We start from the raw sequence: 19972 nt of genomic DNA, 5'->3' as shown, positions 1-19972 counted from the left end.
AAAAATCAAGAAAGTTATGGTGGGGAAAAATTGTGGGAAAAACCCCTTCCACCAGAAGTCAGTAAAAAGTCAATACAAAGTTAAACAAATATCTGCACACCAGTCAAGCCATAAGAACTAGTTTGTTGTACGATTGTACGGTAAATATGACTAGGTGGGTGGTTGGATGATAAGTGGGACAGGGCTAAGGTAGGGTGTTTGTGTGTATGTATATGTGTGTGTGGAGGCGGCTTCTATTATTGTTTGTGGGAATGCTACTTATGGGGTTGTCTGTATGGTGGTGGCTGGTTGTTGTGTTGCATTTTGGACTCTAGTGGCAGAAGAGGGGCTTTAGTGAGTGGGATGTGGCTATAGTGGGGTTATAGGGGCTGTAGTGGGGAAATAGGGGCTATAGTGGGGGGATAAAGGCAATAGTAGAGTGATAGGGCTATAGTGGGGAGATAGTGACTGTAGTGAGGGGATAGAGGCTGAAGTGGTGGAAGAGCAGCTGCAATAGGCAGTGGCGTACACACAACCCATGGGGCCCCGGTGCGAAAACTGATCCATGGGCCCCCCCCCCGCGCTTACTCTGCGCGGGCTGGGGCCGCAACACATGGCGGCGGGCACCTGGTCGCAGGGCTGCGAACCGTGCGACCGCGGTATGTACGCCAGTGCATGCATAAACACATACACTTAAAGGACCACTACAGACACCCAGATCAAATCAGCTCAATGAAGTGGTCTGGGTGCCAGGTCTCTCTAGTTTTAACCCTGCAGCTGAAAACATAGCAGTTTCAGAGAAACTGCTATGTTTCACTGAGGGTTAATCCAGCCTCTAGTGGCTGTCTCATTGACAGCCGCTAGAGGATTTTCTGTGATTCTCACTGTGAAAATCACAGTGAGAAGACGCTGAACGTCCATAGGAAAGCATTGAGTAATGCCTCTTGCCACGCATGTGCATTCGGAGCTGAGAGGCGGATCGGGACGGAGAGATCCCCAGCGCCAAGGGAGCCCGGCGCTGGAGAAAGGTAAGTGCTTTAGACACACACACACTCTCATGAACAGACGCACACATTTACAGACACACACTCAGTGACACACACACACTCAGTGACAGACACACACACACTCACTGACACACACACACACACTCACTGACAGACACACACACACTCACTAACACACACACACACACTCACTAACACACACACAAACACACTCACTAACACTAACACACACTAACGTACTCACTAACGCACTCACTAACGCACTAACACTCACACTAACTAACACACTCACTAACACACTCACTAACACTAACACTCACTAACACACTCACACTATCACTCACACTAACACAATCACTCACACTAACACAATCACTCACACTAACAGTAACACAATCACTCACACTAACACACTCACACTAACACACTCACTCACACTAACAGTAACACAATCACTCACACTAACACACTCACACTAACACACTCACTCACACTAACACACTCACTAACACACTCACACGTTTTTTTTTTAAAATTTAATCCCCCCAGCCTCCTTACCTGTGGGAGAGCTGGGGGGATTCCCTGGGGTCCAGTGGTGTTGCTGGCCCTGCTGTCACCCGGCTGGCGGGCGCGCGAGGGAGCACTGTCTCCTGGGTGCTCCCTCTTCAGCTCCCTCGCGCGCCGCGTACTGATGCCGGAGCCGGAAGATGACGTCATCTTCCGGCTCCGGTTTCATTGCGGTGCGCGAGGGAGCACTCAGGGGACAGTGCTCCCTCTCGCGCCCGCCAGCCGGGTGACAGCAGGGCCAGCCTCGGGGGGCCCGGAGGTGGCCGGCTCTTGGGCCCCCCAGCAGAAGAGGCTGGCCCTGTGGGTACATACCTGGGTCGCAGGGCGGCCGGGCCCCCTGGTGGGCCGGGTCGCAGCCGCGACCCCTGCGACCCCGGTATGTACGCCACTGGCAATAGGGGAATAGAGGCTATAGTGTGGGATAGTGGCTATAGTGGGAAGATAGGGATATATGGGCAATAGTAGGGGGAATGACTCTAGAGGAAGGATATAGACTACTGTGTGGTGGATAGTGGCTAAACTAGATATGCACTAGGGTTATGAGGGTTTTAGTGGGGATATAGTGGCTGTAGTGGGGGTACAGGGGTTGTAGTGAGGGACAGTGGCCGTAGTGGGGGGCTAGTGTATATAGTGGGGGAAACGTGGTTGTAGTGGAAAGGATAGTGGCTATAGTAAGGGAATAGCTACTGCAGTGTGGGCATATGGGATGTAGGTGGGAAGTAGGGACTATGGGGGGTATTGGAGCTATAGCGGAGGGGTAGGGCTGTAGTGGGAGGATAGGGACTCTAGTGAAGGTACACAGACAATAGTGGGGGTAGTGGCTCTAAAGGGAGTGGCTGTAGTGGGGGTTATGGGTTGTAGTGGAAAGGATAGTGGCCACAGTGGGGACTCCCCTGTTGCAGTCAGCCGCCATGCCTTCGAAGACGTCTGCATGGCTGCTGATAGAGAAGCTATGAATTGGAAATAGGCATGTGTGGCTAAACTGCATTATTTGATTCCAGGTCCTTGTTTCACTTGTTTCTGGAGGAGGAAGCACCTCTAGTGGTTGTTAGGATTAAAGCCACTGGAGGTGTATCTACAAAACTGCAATGTTTTATATCGCAGGGTTGAATTCACAGGACCACTACACCCAGACCATTTCATCAAAATTTTGAAGGGGGATTTGCAAATTTAGAGTAATAGTAGAGCATGAGAGCGTGAGTTTACTTGGTTTTAAAATATTCTTTTGGGCAACCCTATTAATAGGATTAAATATACTGAACATGATTAAATTTGCCAGCACCCTTTTCATACTCCATAGTATACATTCATTAATTTAGCGGCAAAGTGCTGGATTGTGCATAGTTAAGTTTGTTTATAACTATGAGTCTGAGTCAGCGTATTAGGTTTCATAGTACAAGGGATCAGTTAGTCACATCTTTCTGACTCAGTAGTAGATTTACTCAGTTTATACTTGCTGCGTCACAGTTATACAAATAGCAGCCAGAAGTATAAAACTAGGAGCAATATCTAAGCCGAAGGCGTGTGTCACTGACTCGAGATGGTCTAAAGATAAAAGATATGTTTACATCACCCAGCTATTTTGAGTGACAAACATGTTAGCAAATGCCACAAATAACCTCACATGAAGTGACAAAATAAAAAAGGCTAGCGAGTAGGATAAATGATGACATTCTAAGATATTTTATTAGTCAATCCAATACAATTCAATAGGTGGGAGATTAATTATTTTATTATTTAATTAAAGGTATAACACTATAGGGTGAATAATACAAACGTATATTAGTGACCCTATGGTGTTAAAAACACTATTTAGCTTCCTGACTCCCCTTACCCCCCTTTAACCCCACCTTAAATAATTAGAAAACTTATGTTTATTCGGGCACTGCTTCAGCCTCCTTGGCTGAAATTATCAGAATTGATGATCTCAGCCAATCGAATGCTTTCCCAAAGGAAAAGCATTGCCGAGCCTGAATCAATGCAACTCTATAGGGAAAGCTCTGTGCCTAAATGGAAAACATGGAGATGCTAAATATCAGTGCTGCTAGTGGCCTTCTGAGGAGTCACCTGGAGGTGTCCCTACGGAGCAATGTAAACACTGCCTTTTCTCTGAAAAGGAAGTGTTTAGAGCAAATACCTACAGGGACTGACTATACTCACCAGATCAACTACAATTAGCTGTAGTTGTTCAGGCTACTATAGTGTCCCTTTAATGCTTAATGTAGACATGTCATTTAAAAAAAAAAGAAGAATACCAGGAGGGAGCATCAGCGCCTGGTGGGGACCTAGTTATAGGGCAAATTCTTGCTAAACAATTTGCTCCATTACCAGGTAACCAGGCCAGGGTACTCATGGCACCATAACCACTACTCCAGGCTGTATTGGTTATAGTGCTTGGACTAACGCGTTAAAGTAAAAAGAAAAAGCCCAGCACTATGGGTAGTCCTCTTTTCAATATGTCACTTAAAAAATAACTGATTTTGTTTGTTTTGGAAACCGTTAGGGTTATTCACCAAATTAAAAATTACCAGAAATTTAAAGTGAATTAAAAATGAACTTCACAATTTAGGCCAAAATAGCAGAATTAGAAAAATTTAATTTTTAGTTTGGGTATTTAGATACTAAATTTAAGGGTATTTTAGCCTGAAATTTAAATGTCACGTTGATTTCCTGGCAATTCTCCCTGTGTGTATTTTCCTAAAATATTCTGGAAAATTACATTTGGATGTCCTGGTAATTGTGACCTTCATTGAACATTATAATTCTTACTTTCTACATGTCATTAGTTTTTTTTTTGTTATATACCGGAGATTTTGCAACTTTGCACATTACCAAGTCAAAATAAGAACATGACCAACATACCAATGATGGAGTCCCGAAGCTCCTTAGTAATTATAGGGAGGTCATCCACATCTACAAAGTGAAGGTGTTTCTCAGACGGTTGGCTCGCTGCTTCTGATAACTCCAAGTAGTTTCCCCCACCAGTGCTTACAATAAAAACTGTAACACCTAAATCCTTGAGAAATTGCATAGATTTAGAGATGTCATCTGTGGACAGACCATCTGTTACCCATACCATTACTTTTGGAACATCAGCCCTAGATCCAAATGTTCCAGCTGAGAGGTTATCCTTAACATAAGAAATGGCTTTTCCTGTATTTGTATCACCCATACGCTGTTTGGTGTCCCGTATGGCTTTTTGTATCTCATGGCTAGAACCATGTTGGTCAAAGGAAAATTCCAGAGATGGTTCAGTGCTGATGTGTACAATGCTTGCCTGGACATCTTGTGGACCAAAGGTAAATGGACCCAGAAGATCCCCAATAAATTCCTTGACTTTAGCAAACTCATGGTACGAGACACTTCCCGAACTATCCAGAAGGAAGAGAAGGTCACCCTCGGAATCCGGGACAGAACTTGGAGAATCTGAGAAAAATAAATAAATCAGTGTTAATTTAAGTGAAAATTGACTCTTGGAATTGTGAGCCATATTTATCACTGGAAAACCAGAGCAAGTCTGGGCCATAAATATGGACCAGTCATCATCATGAAATGTAATTTCTGAACTCAGCACTTTGTACCTTAATAACTATGGTCTGGTATTATTAATTTCCTAACATTCTATTAATTAATGGTCATGAACTCTGTAGAACTTAACTGAAATATTTTAATTTTAGGCAAAAATAGTCATGCTGGAATAAAACTGAATTTTTCTTTGTCAACTATTGGCCTAAAATCTTATATTCCCTGGTTAATGCTTGACAATTCATAGTTTAAAAAATAACATTGCGCAGGCATTTTTATTAAACAGAGTACTTGGAATTGAAAATCAAGTTGCAACATTTAAGTTAAAATAGCCAAATTATAGCTATAGACAATCCATTTAATTTTAATTCAGCTAATCTAATCTAATTTTGCAATCTGATTTTCAGTTCTTTGCAACTTTCTGTTTAGTGAATAGACCGCTATATACTTGTCCATTAGTAAATTGGATATAGCAAACAAGTAGTTAGTAGCACATTAAAGGGGGTCATTTCTGGGGAATTATATTCAGTTCTAGTGTTTATAGAGTTGAATGATGAATATAACAAGTTAATAAACGGGTCAGTCTGAGCACCAACTCTACTTTGGTTTAATTCAATATTTTTCGTGCATACATAATGCCTCTGCATGGTCACTGCTCTTTTCTCTGCCAATTAAGGACTAAGTGACTATTTTGCAAGTCCTAACCACACCTCCACTGACTGTCAATCACACGCCTTCCTTACATATGTTCTGTGAAGATATATTAATTTTACCCTATCTAATTTTTTGTGTCAGTACAAGTGTATGCTTTAGGACTTGCAGCGGAGTAGGGATTCTGGGGAGTCCTTATCTCCCTGCTCAAAGCTGTGATTCATTTAAAGCTCTGTTAATTGCTAGTTAATTTAAGCATAAATGATTGCTGCTGTCAGCAGCCTCCTGTGTGAGATGGAATGAACCTGTCACAATACAGAAAAAAAATATTTAAAGCCTGCAGATCTTGCCTCATTTTGGGAGCCTTTAAACTACTTGTTTTTCCAAATATTTTTTAATATAATTTGTGAAACATCCAGCGTATAACTATATATAATTATATTCTATGTATATATATTGGTTTGTTCATATCTATCATGTACAGGCAAATTGTGGATATAGTAAGATGGCAGAGTAGTCCATAAAGAGGATTTGCCAGTGATCCAGAGCATAAGAAGGGTATTTTTTCCAAAAAATGTACTGTAAATGATAATCCTTGCCAGTTGCTAAGTAGACTGGCACAAGTGAATTAAAATTTTCGATAGAGTCAACCACCCATTGGGATACGATTGACTCAGATTGTGCCACCACCATCCCCCTACTGCCCCTTTCCAGTCTCACATTCATAGTTCCAGGTATCAGGAGGTATGTACCCATGTATCTCAAGCAACAAAGCATAATAATGTGAACAGATTTCCATTTCAATTAGAAATGCTGATATTTAAAAAATACTCCCAACATTGGGTAGCATTGCATTTATTCTATCACTGTAGATATATTTTGCTCTAGAATTCTCAGCCTATCAATTTTAGTGAAGCTGGTATTTCTTTTCACATAGTTTTATAAATCTTCCAGATAGATACACGTGCTTTATTGAAAATCCCACGTGTCTCCACATGCAGGATCCTGAAAAAGTGCGCCGCTTGGGTGAAACCCGAGGACAAACCACAAAAACATTATATAACTATATTAGATTTATTATACTACAACAACAAAAAAAATCTAATTCTTTTTGGATGAGTGATCAGGTGTAGAATTAACAGATTTCAGCGAACAAGTAAATCTTTAATCAGACAAAATGGACTCTGTCTTAACAAGCATAATGAAATAAATTACACTTTACTAAAAGACACAGTAAACTAAGCAACCATTAAACACCATGGGGGTGAATATATATATATACATTCACACACACAGACACAAAACTTGTGTATGGTGCAATTTTGTTCAGATTCTCCTAGCAACGTTTTCTGAATTTGTAATCTTGTTCAGGATGTCCATTGCTCAACAATGGGCCTGTTAGGCTTGGCCAAATTCGGCTGTAAACACCAATTCTGCCGAACCGAACACATCTGCAGGGCAAGGGTTAAGCATATGTTGGCTGGCCATGGTGTGCTAGTCAGCCACCATATTAACAAATGTAATAACAATTTTAAAATGTAATAATGTTTTTTAAAAAAAACATGTGGAGGTCAGTATGATCCTCACATTAGTACAAAGGAGGTTTAAAGGGTCACGCCACATCCCTAGACAACTTTAGCTAGCTAAAAAGCTTTCTGTGTGAAGAGTGTGTCCTATTTTTTTCATTTAGCCAAAAGTGCAGATTTCAAATGAAACTGACAATTTTTATAAATTAAGCTGGTTACACCCCCTTGGCTTGTAGTCAGACAACAGGTTATGTTACTTCCTGGTTTGATCAGCTCAGTGGAGCTAAACTCAAGAAGCAGCAACTGCCAAGAGCACCTGCCTTGTAAAGACTTCTGATTGAGCTGCATTAGGAAGTCTGTGTCAGGATCGGGACAGGGATCCAACACGCAGAGTACAAACAGGACAGGATACGTATACCGGACCTTAGAATGGCCGGACTAACGTACAGAGAATATAGAGAATGGTCAGAGACAAGCCGAGGTCGAGGGAACGAGAGGACAGGTAAGCGAGGAACAAGCCGGGTCAAGGATAACAGAGGTAAACAGAGTAAGTGTCAGGATCGGGACAGGGATCCAACACGCAGAGTACAAACAGTAGCCAGATACGTATACCGGACCTTAGAATGGCCGGACTAACGTAAATAGCACAGTATAGAATGGTCAAAGACAAGCCGAGGTCGAGGGTAACAGAAGACAGGTAAGCGAGAGACAAGCCGAATCAAGGGTAACAGAGATAAGCAGAGAAAGGTAAACAAGCCGGGTCAAAACCAAAAGGGATAATAGAATACACAAGCACTGAGTGACTAGAACAAGCTAGAACCACGACAGGGCAATGAGCTAATGAAAGAAGCTCTGTTAAATACCCTGTTCAGAGCAGTAACCACGCCTCCGAGGCGTCTTGATTGGTCCTGCAGCAATTGACTGACAGGTCGTTCCGGGGGAGTGTCCTGATGACTACTTCCTGCCTAGATGCTGTAAAAGGCAGTCACTCCCTCGCGGCCGGCCTAGCATGACCGGATAGACCGCGGGGAAGGGAGCCATCAGACCGTCTGGATGGAGGAACAGCTAAGTCTCTACCTCTTTCGGAGGTAGAGACCACAGGTACCCTGACAGTACCCCCCCTCTCAGATACGCCCACCGGGCGGAATGAACCGGGACGAGATGGGAAGCGAGAGTGATACGCCCTGCGGAGACGGGGAGCATGAACATCCTCCTGAGGTACCCAACTCCTCTCCTCAGGACCATATCCCTTCCAATCAACCAGATATTGTACTCTCCCCCGGGAGATTCGAGAATCAATAATAGAGTTAACCTCATACTCCTCCTGACCCTCCACCTGAACGGAGCGAGGAGGGGCTATTGTGGAGGAAAATCTGTTACATATGAGTGGTTTCAGCAATGAAACGTGAAACGAGTTCGGGATGCGTAAGGTATTAGGAAGAGCTAAACGATACGCAACTGGATTGATACGGGTCAGCACCCTGTAGGGTCCAATATAACGAGGAGCGAACTTCATGGATGGCACTTTTAAACGGATGTTCCTCGTGCTCAGCCATACCCTATCACCTGGAACAAAGACCGGAGCCGCCCTTCTACGTTTATCAGCGTGTTTCTTAACCAACATAGAGTTGTGCACAAGGATTTGTCGAGTTTGATCCCACAACTTCCTCAAATTGGCAACATGAACATCAACCGACGGCACCCCCTGGGAAGGAGAATCCGAAGGAAGAATAGACGGATGAAAACCATAATTCATGAAGAAGGGGCTTGAATGAGTAGAATCGCAAACGAGATTGTTGTGTGCAAACTCCGCCCAAGGAATCAAACCGACCCAATCGTCCTGGTGTTCTGAAACGAAACAACGTAGATATTGTTCAACTTTTTGGTTAGTGCGTTCAGCAGCTCCATTGGACTGAGGATGATAGGCAGAGGAGAAATTCAATTTGATGCCTAGTTGGGAGCAGAATGATCTCCAAAAACGGGAAACAAATTGGGAGCCTCTATCAGAGACAATTTGGGAAGGTATCCCATGCAACCGGAAAATCTCCCTGGCGAATATCTCCGCTAATTCGGGCGAAGATGGGAGCTTAGGTAAGGGAATGAAGTGAGCCATTTTAGTAAATCTGTCTACCACAGTGAGGATGACAGTCTGCTTTTTAGAGATAGGCAAATCAACAATGAAGTCCATTGCCAGACAGGACCAAGGCTTTTCAGGAACCTCTAAAGGGTGCAGAAATCCGCATGGAAGCGAATGGGGTAGCTTGGTCTTGGTACAAACTTCACATGCCCCGATGAATTCTTTAATATCCTTGCATAAGTCAGGCCACCAAAAATCTTTAGAGACCAGCGCATAAGTCTTGCGGATACCAGGATGCCCAGCCACCTTGCTGTTATGGAGACAGCGTAGCACCTCCAGTTGGAGAGCGGCAGGAACGAAGTGTCGATCCCCAGGAGTCTGTTTGGGTGCCAAATGCTGAAACTTCATGATCTCAGAGAGCAATGGAGAGTGAATCCTGAGATTCGTGTTCGCGATGATATTCCCCTTAGGAACTATGGATGACAGAAGTGGCTCAGTTATAGTGGATGGTTCATATTGACGAGACAAAGCATCGGCTTTAGAGTTCTTAGAACCAGGTCTATACGTAAGTACATAATTAAAGTGAGTGAGGAACAAAGCCCAGCGAGCCTGACTGGCGGACACGCGCTTAGCCTCCCCAATATAAGACAAGTTCTTATGATCCGTTAGGATAGTAACAGGGTGTAGTGTCCCTTCCAGTAAATGTCTCCATTCCTTTAAAGCCTTAATGACCGCTAACAGTTCCCTCTCCCCGATGTCATATCTGCTCTCAGGCCCAGAAAATTTTTTAGAGAAGAAACCACAAGGGTGTAACGGTTTATCCACCCCTAACCTTTGAGACAGAACAGCCCCAACTCCTGTCTCAGAAGCATCGACCTCGAGCAGGAAAGGCAGAGTCGTATCAGGATGAACTAGAATGGGAGCTGAGGCAAAAAGTTCCTTGAGAGTCTTAAAAGCACCAAGAGCTTCCTCAGACCAGAACTTAGTATCAGCCCCTTGTTTCGTCATATTGGTAAAAGGCGCAATGATAGAGGAGTAACCCTTAATGAAGCGCCTATAGTAGTTGGAAAAACCAATAAACCTTTGGATAGCCTTGAGTCCTTTGGGCAAAGGCCAGTCTAAAATAGATTGGAGTTTACCAGGATCCATTTTAAAACCTTCCCCAGAAATCACGTACCCAAGAAAGTCTACCTGAGACTGATCAAAACTGCACTTCTCCAATTTGCAGTATAGACCATGTTGCAGAAGTTTGTGTAACACCTTTCTGACCTGTCTATGGTGAGTCTCAATCTCCTTAGAGTGTATTAGTATGTCGTCCAGGTAAACAATAACACAATCATGCTGAAACTCCCTAAGTACCTCATTAATCAACTCTTGAAATACTGCAGGAGCATTGCATAGTCCAAATGGCATAACAGTGTACTCGTAATGGCCATACCGGGTATTGAATGCCGTCATCCACTCGTGACCTTGCTGGATTCTCACCAAATTGTAAGCCCCTCTGAGATCTAACTTGGTGAAGATTTTGGAGCCCTTAAGACGATCAAATAACTCGGTAATCAGTGGGATGGGATAGGCATTTCTGACAGTTATTTTATTTAAGCCTCGGTAATCGATACAAGGTCTCAGCGTGCCATCTTTCTTTTTAATGAAAAAGAACCCCGCCCCGGCCGGAGAAGAAGACCTCCTGATGAATCCCTTTTCTAAATTCTCCTGAATATACTCCTCTAGAACCGAGTTCTCCTGAACAGACAAAGGATATACATGGCCCCTCGGAGGCATAGTTCCGAGTAGAAGCTTAATTTTACAGTCAAATGACCTGTGTGGCGGCAAAGAATCGGCATTCTTCTTGTCAAACACTGCCCTTAAGTCTAGGTAAAGGTCTGGTATTTGTCTTTCTGTGGACTGAGTAGGATTCTCCTGTATGTTAATATTAGCTAATGGAGAAACCTTGCACAAACACCGATCCTGGCAGCCCTGGCCCCACGAGAGTATCTCCCCTAACTCCCAATCAATAATAGGGTTATGTTCCTTCAACCATGGGTACCCCAGAACTATGGGAACGGAAGGAGACGAAATGAGCAGAAGAGATAATTTCTCCACATGTAGGATGCCAACATTTAACTCAATGGGTATGGTTTCACGAAAGATAACAGGGTCTAGTAGTGGTCTACCATCTATGGCCTCAACGGCCAAGGGTGTCTCCCTTAGCTGGGATGGGAAATTGTTTTTACTGGCAAAGGCTTGGTCGATAAAATTCTCAGCAGCACCGGAATCTATCAAAGCCTTAGCCCTTACTACTTCCCTCCCGCAAGTTAAGGAAACTGGTAGCAGAAGCCTGTGATCTTTATACTTAGGATTAGAGGACAAAATAGAAACACCCAAGGCCTGTCCTCTAGAGAGACTTAGGTGCGAGCGTTTCCCGGGCGGTTAGAACAGTTTGAGAGTAAATGACCCTTAGCTCCACAATACATACACAAACCCTCTCTTCTCCTGTACTGTCTTTCCTCCTCAGAGAGGCGGGTATACCCTATCTGCATAGGTTCAGGAAGCAAAGATACCGTGGAGTCAGGACTTGGAAAAGCGGGGGCTAACCTAATAGAAGGTCTCCGGTTCTTCTCTCGAGTGTTCTGTCTCTCTCTTAAACGTTCATCTATACGAGAGATGAACGAAATTAAATCCTCTAAATTCTCAGGGAGTTCTCTGGTAGCAACCTCATCAAGGATTACTTCAGATAAGCCATTCAAAAATACATCCATATACGCCTGCTCATTCCACTTGACCTCTGACGCCAGAGACCTGAACTCTAGTGCATAATCCACCAGTGTTCGGTTCTCCTGTCTCAGACGCAACAGTAGTCTGGCTGCATTAACCTTTCTACCTGGAGGGTCAAATGTTCTTCTAAAAGCAGCTACAAAGGCGTTATAGTTATAAACTAATGGGTTATCGTTCTCCCATAATGGGTTGGCCCATCTCAGAGCTTTCTCAATAAGTAGGGTGATAATAAATCCTACCTTTGCCCTATCTGTAGGATAAGAGCGAGGTTGCAATTCAAAATGGATACTAATTTGGTTTAAGAAACCACGACACTTCTCAGGAGCCCCACCATAGCGTACTGGGGGGGTAATGTGAGAAGAAGCACCCACTGTGGCTACCTCTAGACCTGAACCGGCAGGAGAAACAGGGGTATTACGTATCTCCTCTGGTGGGTTATTGGCACGAGATAATAGAGCCTGTAGCGCAAGCGCCGTCTGATCCATTCTGTGATCCATGGCTTCAAACCTAGGATCCGGAGAGGCAAGCTGACTGTTTGTACTCGCAGGATCCATTGGCCCTGTCGTAATGTCAGGATCGGGACAGGGATCCAACACGCAGAGTACAAACAGTAGCCAGATACGTATACCGGACCTTAGAATGGCCGGACTAACGTAAATAGCACAGTATAGAATGGTCAAAGACAAGCCGAGGTCGAGGGTAACAGAAGACAGGTAAGCGAGAGACAAGCCGAATCAAGGGTAACAGAGATAAGCAGAGAAAGGTAAACAAGCCGGGTCAAAACCAAAAGGGATAATAGAATACACAAGCACTGAGTGACTAGAACAAGCTAGAACCACGACAGGGCAATGAGCTAATGAAAGAAGCTCTGTTAAATACCCTGTTCAGAGCAGTAACCACGCCTCCGAGGCGTCTTGATTGGTCCTGCAGCAATTGACTGACAGGTCGTTCCGGGGGAGTGTCCTGATGACTACTTCCTGCCTAGATGCTGTAAAAGGCAGTCACTCCCTCGCGGCCGGCCTAGCATGACCGGATAGACCGCGGGGAAGGGAGCCATCAGACCGTCTGGATGGAGGAACAGCTAAGTCTCTACCTCTTTCGGAGGTAGAGACCACAGGTACCCTGACAGTAAGTCAAACAAGCCGGGTCGGAAACAAAGGGATAACTGAAAATACCAGAGCACTGTGTGACTAGGCAGGCTAGAACCACGACAGGGCAATGAGCAAATGAGAGAAGCACTGTTAAATACCCTGGCTCAGAGGGGTAGACACGCCTCCGACGAGTCCTGATTAGTCTCCAAACAATTGAGTGACAGGTCGTTCCGGGTTGGCGTCATGACGTCGACTTCCGGACGTCATGCTACAAAAGGAAGTGACTCCCTCGCGGCCGGCGTTTATGTGACCGGGTGGACCGCGAGGAACATGGGAAACAGACCGTCCGGATGGATAGACGTCTAAGTCTCTGTCAGGATCGGGACAGGGATCCAACACGCAGAGTACAAACAGTAGCCAGATACGTATACCGGACCTTAGAATGGCCGGACTAACGTAAGTAGTACAGTAGAGAATGGTCAAAGACAAGCCGAGGTCGAGGGTAACAGAAGACAGGTAAGCGAGAGACAAGCCGAATCAAGGGTAACAGAGATAAGCAGAGGAGAGCAAACAAGCCGGGTCAAAACCAAAAGGGATAACGAGAAAACACAAGCACTGAGTGACTAGAACAAGCTAGAACCACGACAGGGCAATGAGCTAATGAAAGAAGCACTATTAAATACCCTGTTCAGATCAGTAGACACACCTCCGATGAGTCCTGATAGGTCCTGAACCAATTGAGTGACAGGTCGTTCCGGTTTGACGTCCTGACGTCACTTCCAGGCGTCATGCTATAAAAGGGAGTCACTCCCTCGCGGCCGGCTTTGCATGACAGGATGGACCGTGAGGAAGGGGGAAAACAGGCCGTCCGGATGGATGAACGACTAAGTCTCTACCTCTCTCGGAGGTAGAGACCTCAGGTACCCTGACAGTCTCTACCTCTCCCAGAGGTAGAGACCTCAGGTACCCTGACAGTCTGTGATTGGATAGCCACAGAAAGTCTGGGCGGAGTTAAAATGGGAGAGCTGGCAAAGGCAGCAGACAACAGGACTGCAGGTTTTACAAGCTGTTTTTAGATATACCAATAATGAAAGAAAAAACATCATAATTAAATGCATGTAAGTTTTCATTTGGTGTATATCAACTAAAAAGTGATTTTTACTTATTTTATATTTTTTTAGTGGAGTGTCCGTTTAATACCTCCCCAATAGTGATTTCCCGAACAGTTCGCCGGGAACCGTTCGCTGGCGAACATAGCGTGTTCGTGGTCGCGAACACGCGCGATGTTTGGTTTGCCCCCTATTCGTCATCATTTAGTAAACTTTGACCCTGTACCTCACAGTCAGCAGACACATTCCAGCCAATCAGCAGCAGACCCTCCCTCCCAGACCATCCCACCTCCATGACGAATAGGGGGCGGACCGAACATCGCGCGTGTTCGCGACCGCAAATACGCTATGTTCGCAGGCGAACGGATCCTGGCGAACTGTTCGGGACATCACTACTCCCCAATACTCCTCCACTTGCCATGCCATCAGTTAGGGATTGTCTGCTAAAATATTGCTGCCCAATTGCTTGTAATGTACTATTATTAAAGGGTTACTACAACCACTTTTGCTTTTAGAAGTGATCATGGTGGTAACAGTCAATATGTGCAGTGTTTCAGTTTGAAAGGTTGCACATACTGAGATAGTTGCATTTGTGTGCTGGGGAAAGTTACACCCTCGGAATATGTGACTTTGGCAGCCTGGAAGTCAGTTATTACGTCCCATTTATTAGAGCCCCCCATGATGACCACGGGTGGTAGTGGGGGAGGGAAGCAGTGGGGGCTAGTGCACATATGCTTCCATTGGCAATTGCCACACTACGTCAATCAGCATCTCCTCATAGACATACATTGGCTTAATGTATCACTACGGATCGTTCTTCGTCTTCATTCAGAGGGTGAAAACACAAACGTCAGTCCACAGGACACAGGACCACACCAGGAAGGCCTCTGTTGGCTGTCTGAGTTACAGACACTAGAGGTGACCGTAGCTAGCAATGTAAAGTTGCCTTTTCTGAGAAAAGGCTGTGTTTTCATTGCTAAGTCTACAGGATCAGTCTGTTTGCAGCAGAACCACTGCATTAGACTGCCGTCTTTCTGGGGCTTATAGTGTTTCTTCAACTAGAAACCTAAGTGACACCATTCACTCTGGCTTTTATTGGAGCAAAAAGAGAAAACACTGTTTGTTGGGGCATTTTTATTTTATAGTTTTTACAGATTTTTAATCCATTAAAAACAAAACAAACAAAAAAGAACTGGGCATTTCTTGCCACGAGTGTACATTTATCAATTTATTTTCGAGGTAAAATAGTCCCTCATGTTAAATATAAATAAACATTTTTTAAATGGTTACCAACGACAAACACAAAGCACTTGTCATAGACAGTTTATAACAATGAATTCTACAACGCTGAAAGCTGTGTAGGGGAAAAATGAGTACGTAAAAATAATGAGGTTTAATAAAACACAGAGTCAAACGCTTATAAAACAGCCACACCCTGGAAAAATAGTAAAAACCAGACAAAATAAGACACATTTATCCATTTGGCAGTGTTACAGTTATCCGTCAGTACTGACTGGTGGTGGCTATGATTCACTGCACACTGCTTGGCACTGGGTTGTCCATGCTATACAAATAGGAGATTCACGTTTAGAAAATGTGAAAAGGGAAGTAAATATATGTATAACTTCGTGGAATAATTCCTGCAGTTTCTATTCTCCAGGAAACTATAACTGTTAAGAAAATGAGTGCTGAGGTATAGATGTGACTAGTTTACAATAAATCCATCAATTATATGTAAAAGACCTTTATCAGTTTAACATTTCTTATATTACTATTCTCACGTATAATAAAAGATACAATGCTGATCCGACTTGACCGTGCAAAAAAATACGTAAATTACACTTCTCCATGATGTGCAGTCAACTTCTAAAGCTGACAGAATAAAGGAAGTTATCATGTAATTTCAGGCCCTGAAGCAAAATCACTCAATCACTGATAGGCGTAAAACACAATTTTTTATTGCATTCACTTTAAAAACAGCAGAAAAAGTGACTCATGCAGATTCAAAGAAAGAGCAGTCAAAATCGAACGCGTTTTACCAAGTCTAATAGCCTATTGCATTTTTGTCCTTGTGTGGCTTTTTAAATGAAAGTGGCTTGAAAGTACTTTTCCCCACCTCGTTTCCTTATACATTCTCCTTGTACTGCAGCTTGTAAAAGCGCCCACTTAAAGCTCCATGATTGTATCCATTTTGCCTTGATTATATAAAATGTTATTTTGTAACCACGTGATTTTCTTAGAGTATGAGAGAATATATGGTACCTGCAGCAATACTTCAAACACTTCATGTCGACAGAGAGAGATAGCTCAGTAAAATAGGATACTAGCTAAAGTATCACAGTGCGACAGGTGAGATTTTTGGCAAAAATCAGTCTTTTGTCCTTGCAAGGTCAATAAACTAAGTACCATTAAGTTGGTTTATAATACAATGGGTAAAATGCAACCTTCTTGTTAAATTCGTCCTGTGGTATCTGGCACCAAGACATTAGCAGCAGGTTCTTTAAGTCCTGCAAATTGTGGGGTGAGGCCTCCATGGGTCGGATTTGTTGTTCCAGCACGTCCCACAGATGGTCAATCAGAGTGAGACATGTGGAATTTGGGCAAGGCAAGGCAACACCTTGAACTCTTTGTCATGTTCCTCAAACTATCCCTGAACAATTTTTGCTTGATGTGTGGCAGGGTGCATTATCCTACTGAATGAGGCACTGCCATCAGGGAATACCATTGCCATGAAGAGGTGTATGTGGTCTGCAATATGGTACATGGCAAAGTAACACATGAATGTCAGAACCCAAGGTTTCTCAGTAGAACATTGCCCGGAGCACAACACTACCTCCACCGGCCTGTCTTCTTCCCAAAGTACATCCTGCTGCCATCTCTTCCCCAAGTAGACAATTCACACTCAACTGGCCATCCGCTTGATCTAAAAGCAACCTAAACAATTTAAGTTACAGTAGCTCTTCTGTGTGATCAAACCAAATGGGCCAGCCTTCACTACCCAGGTTCATCCTTGAGCCTTGGGAACCCTTGAGCCTAAAGCTGGTTCAATGGTTGTCCTTCCTTGCATTACTTTTGGTAGGTACTAACCACTGCATACCAGGAACACCCCACAAGAACTGCTGCTTTGGAGATGCACTGACCCAATTGTCTAGCTACAGATCAGCTCTGGAAAAATTCAAATCTGCCTCCAGAAAAGCCATTATTAGTTTAATTTGATGTTGGAAGGAGATAAAGGATATATTATCTTTTGCAGATGTCTAAGACAGAAGAGGATATTTCGATACAATGTATGATAGGTTCCACAAGACAGGTTAGAAATGGCCATACATGTTGCCATTAGCATCAGAGTGTGAAATTTTGTTTCCAGGTTAGCAATTCTAATTTGAATTCCATCCTGCTTCCTAATGTTCTGGATTATGATCATATAACCAAACTGCTCATCTAGGATTCTTCTTCTCTGGGCATTGCATCAATAGTTTAAAACTGCTGGCATCATAAACATAATCACCGTCCCTTACAAAAAGTGCTAATTTTAAAAGGCTCATTGTGCCAGCTGGATATGTAAACAAAGTGCCTAACATTTTAATTATATTTATAGTATTTTCTCCTTAATAAATATCTGGATCATCTACATGATTCTACAAAGACTATTTATGAAATGAGACCACAGCCAGAAGGACGTCCCCATAGACCAGCATTCAAGTGTGGCCAACTTTAATTTTAACCATATTTTATCATTTGGGTCATGTTCTGTGTACTCTCGTTTTTAGTCCTTTGAGTGACCAAGACATAAACCCCAAGGTCCAAGGTCTGGTACTAGTGTCCCTTCAGCCCAACCCATAGAAGGTGGGTTTGGGCTACAATTAAATAAAGTCATGTAAAATAAAATTGTATGCTTATATCAGAAGTTGTTTTTGTTTAGTCTTCTTTTCTTTAGCCTTTTTCTTTTTTACTGTGTTTTTTTTGCAAAGCTGCTCTTTTTTTAAATAGTCTTGTTAGTTGTTATGGATTTTATTCACCCTTTTGGAGTTCAGCACTTGGGCCGAAGAAAACAAGATTTAAGAAAAAAATAAAGACATCTGATGGTAAGTATAAAATCACATATATTAGATTTATTCTGCACCCCCCCCCCTCTCTATTTTAAGGTTGAGGGTGGTAGGTATCTTTTTTATTGTTGTGGGGGTAACTAGGAACCAGGGGGCCCAAGCCATCCAAGGAAGTTTATTTAGGGGACTCTAACCATGCAATGGCAAATCCACAGCCCCCACATTGTCAACAATATAGAATGTGACGTCAGATAAGAACCATTCGGCCTATCTAGTCTGCCCAATTTTTAAAAAATATCGGTCTACAAGATATTGCTCTCTCCTGGTGCTCCTCCTACCTCTCCCAGCGCTCTTTCAGTGTTTCCTTCTCTGGCTCTGCTTCTTTTCCCCAACTCCTCTCTGCTGGTGTCCTCCAAGGTTCAGTCCTTGGTCCCCTACTGTTCTCCATCTATACTGCCTCCCTTGGTAAACTCATTAGCTCCTTTGGCTTCCAATATCATTTCTATGCAGATGACACGCAAATCTACCTGTCCTCTCCTGATCTCTCCCCGTCCCTCTTGACCAGTGTCTCTGACTGCCTCTCTGCTGTTTCTGACTGGATGGCTGCCCACTTCCTTAAACTAAACTTGACCAAAACTGAAATTCTGGTCTTTCCTCCCTCAAGTGTTGTTACTCCTGTGTCTGTCTGTCTCCAAGTCAACGGTGCTACCATCAGCCTCACGACGCAGGTTCGCTGCCTAGGTGTTCTCTTTGACTCCGACCTCTCCTTCAAGCCTCATGTTCAATCTATCGCCAAATCCTGTCATTTCCATCTCAAAAACATTGCGCGTATCCGCCCCTACTTAACGCCAGATGCGACTAAGGTGTTGGTCCATTCCACTGTTCTTTCTCGCCTTGACTACTGTAATCCGCTTCTCAGTGGTCTTAAGTGCTCCCAACTTGCGCCGTTACAGTCCATAATGAATGTGGCGGCGAGGCTCATTTTCCTGTCCGCCCGCACCTCCCATGCCTCACCCTTCTGTCTGTCCCTACATTGGCTTCCTATAAAATAAAGAGCTCAATTTAAAATTCTGGTTCTTGCTTTCAAATCTCTACATAATGCTGCTCTCACCTATCTATCCTCCCTTATACACAAGTATGTCCCGTCTAGGCACTTACGATCTGCTGAAGACTTACGTCTATCTTCTGTCCGTACTCCCACCTCTGATGCTCGCCTTCAAGATTTCTCGAGGGCTGCACCGTTCCTGTGGAACTCGCTTCCCTCCTCCGTTAGATGCTCACCCAGTCTCCACTCCTTCAAAAAATCATTAAAAACCCACTTCTTCATAAAAGCTTATCAATTGAACTGTTAATAGCTCCCAACTGATTCCTCTTCTGCAACTGTCACTAGTCTAATACTATCCTTACCTTTTGTGTCATTATACCCCACTCCCTCTAGCATGTAAGCTCATTGAGCAGGGCCCTCAACCCCTCTGTTCCTGTGTGTCCAACTTGTCTGGTTACAACTACATGTGTGTTCGTCCACCCATTGTAAAGTGCTGCGGAATTTGACGGCGCTCTATAAATATCATAATAATAATAATAATAATAATAATAATAATTGGGATGTCCCCTGTTTA

At 43.7% G+C, this 19972-nt stretch overlaps 1 protein-coding gene across 2 annotated transcripts in view; it reads right to left on the bottom strand.

The window, feature by feature from the left end:
- Positions 1–19972, bottom strand: part of VWA1 (von Willebrand factor A domain containing 1) — a 114104-nt gene that overhangs the window by 52036 nt on the left and 42096 nt on the right. For both annotated transcript variants that reach the window (XM_063436412.1, XM_063436411.1), the window contains exon 2: positions 4416–4979. In XM_063436412.1, the coding sequence (XP_063292482.1) occupies positions 4416–4979 (564 nt within the window). The remainder of the gene's footprint in view (positions 1–4415; positions 4980–19972) is intronic.

Source organism: Pelobates fuscus, chromosome 11 (assembly GCF_036172605.1).
Source record: "Pelobates fuscus isolate aPelFus1 chromosome 11, aPelFus1.pri, whole genome shotgun sequence".
Taxonomy (NCBI): Eukaryota; Metazoa; Chordata; class Amphibia; order Anura; family Pelobatidae; genus Pelobates; species Pelobates fuscus.
This window is presented reverse-complemented; position numbering and strand designations above follow the sequence as displayed.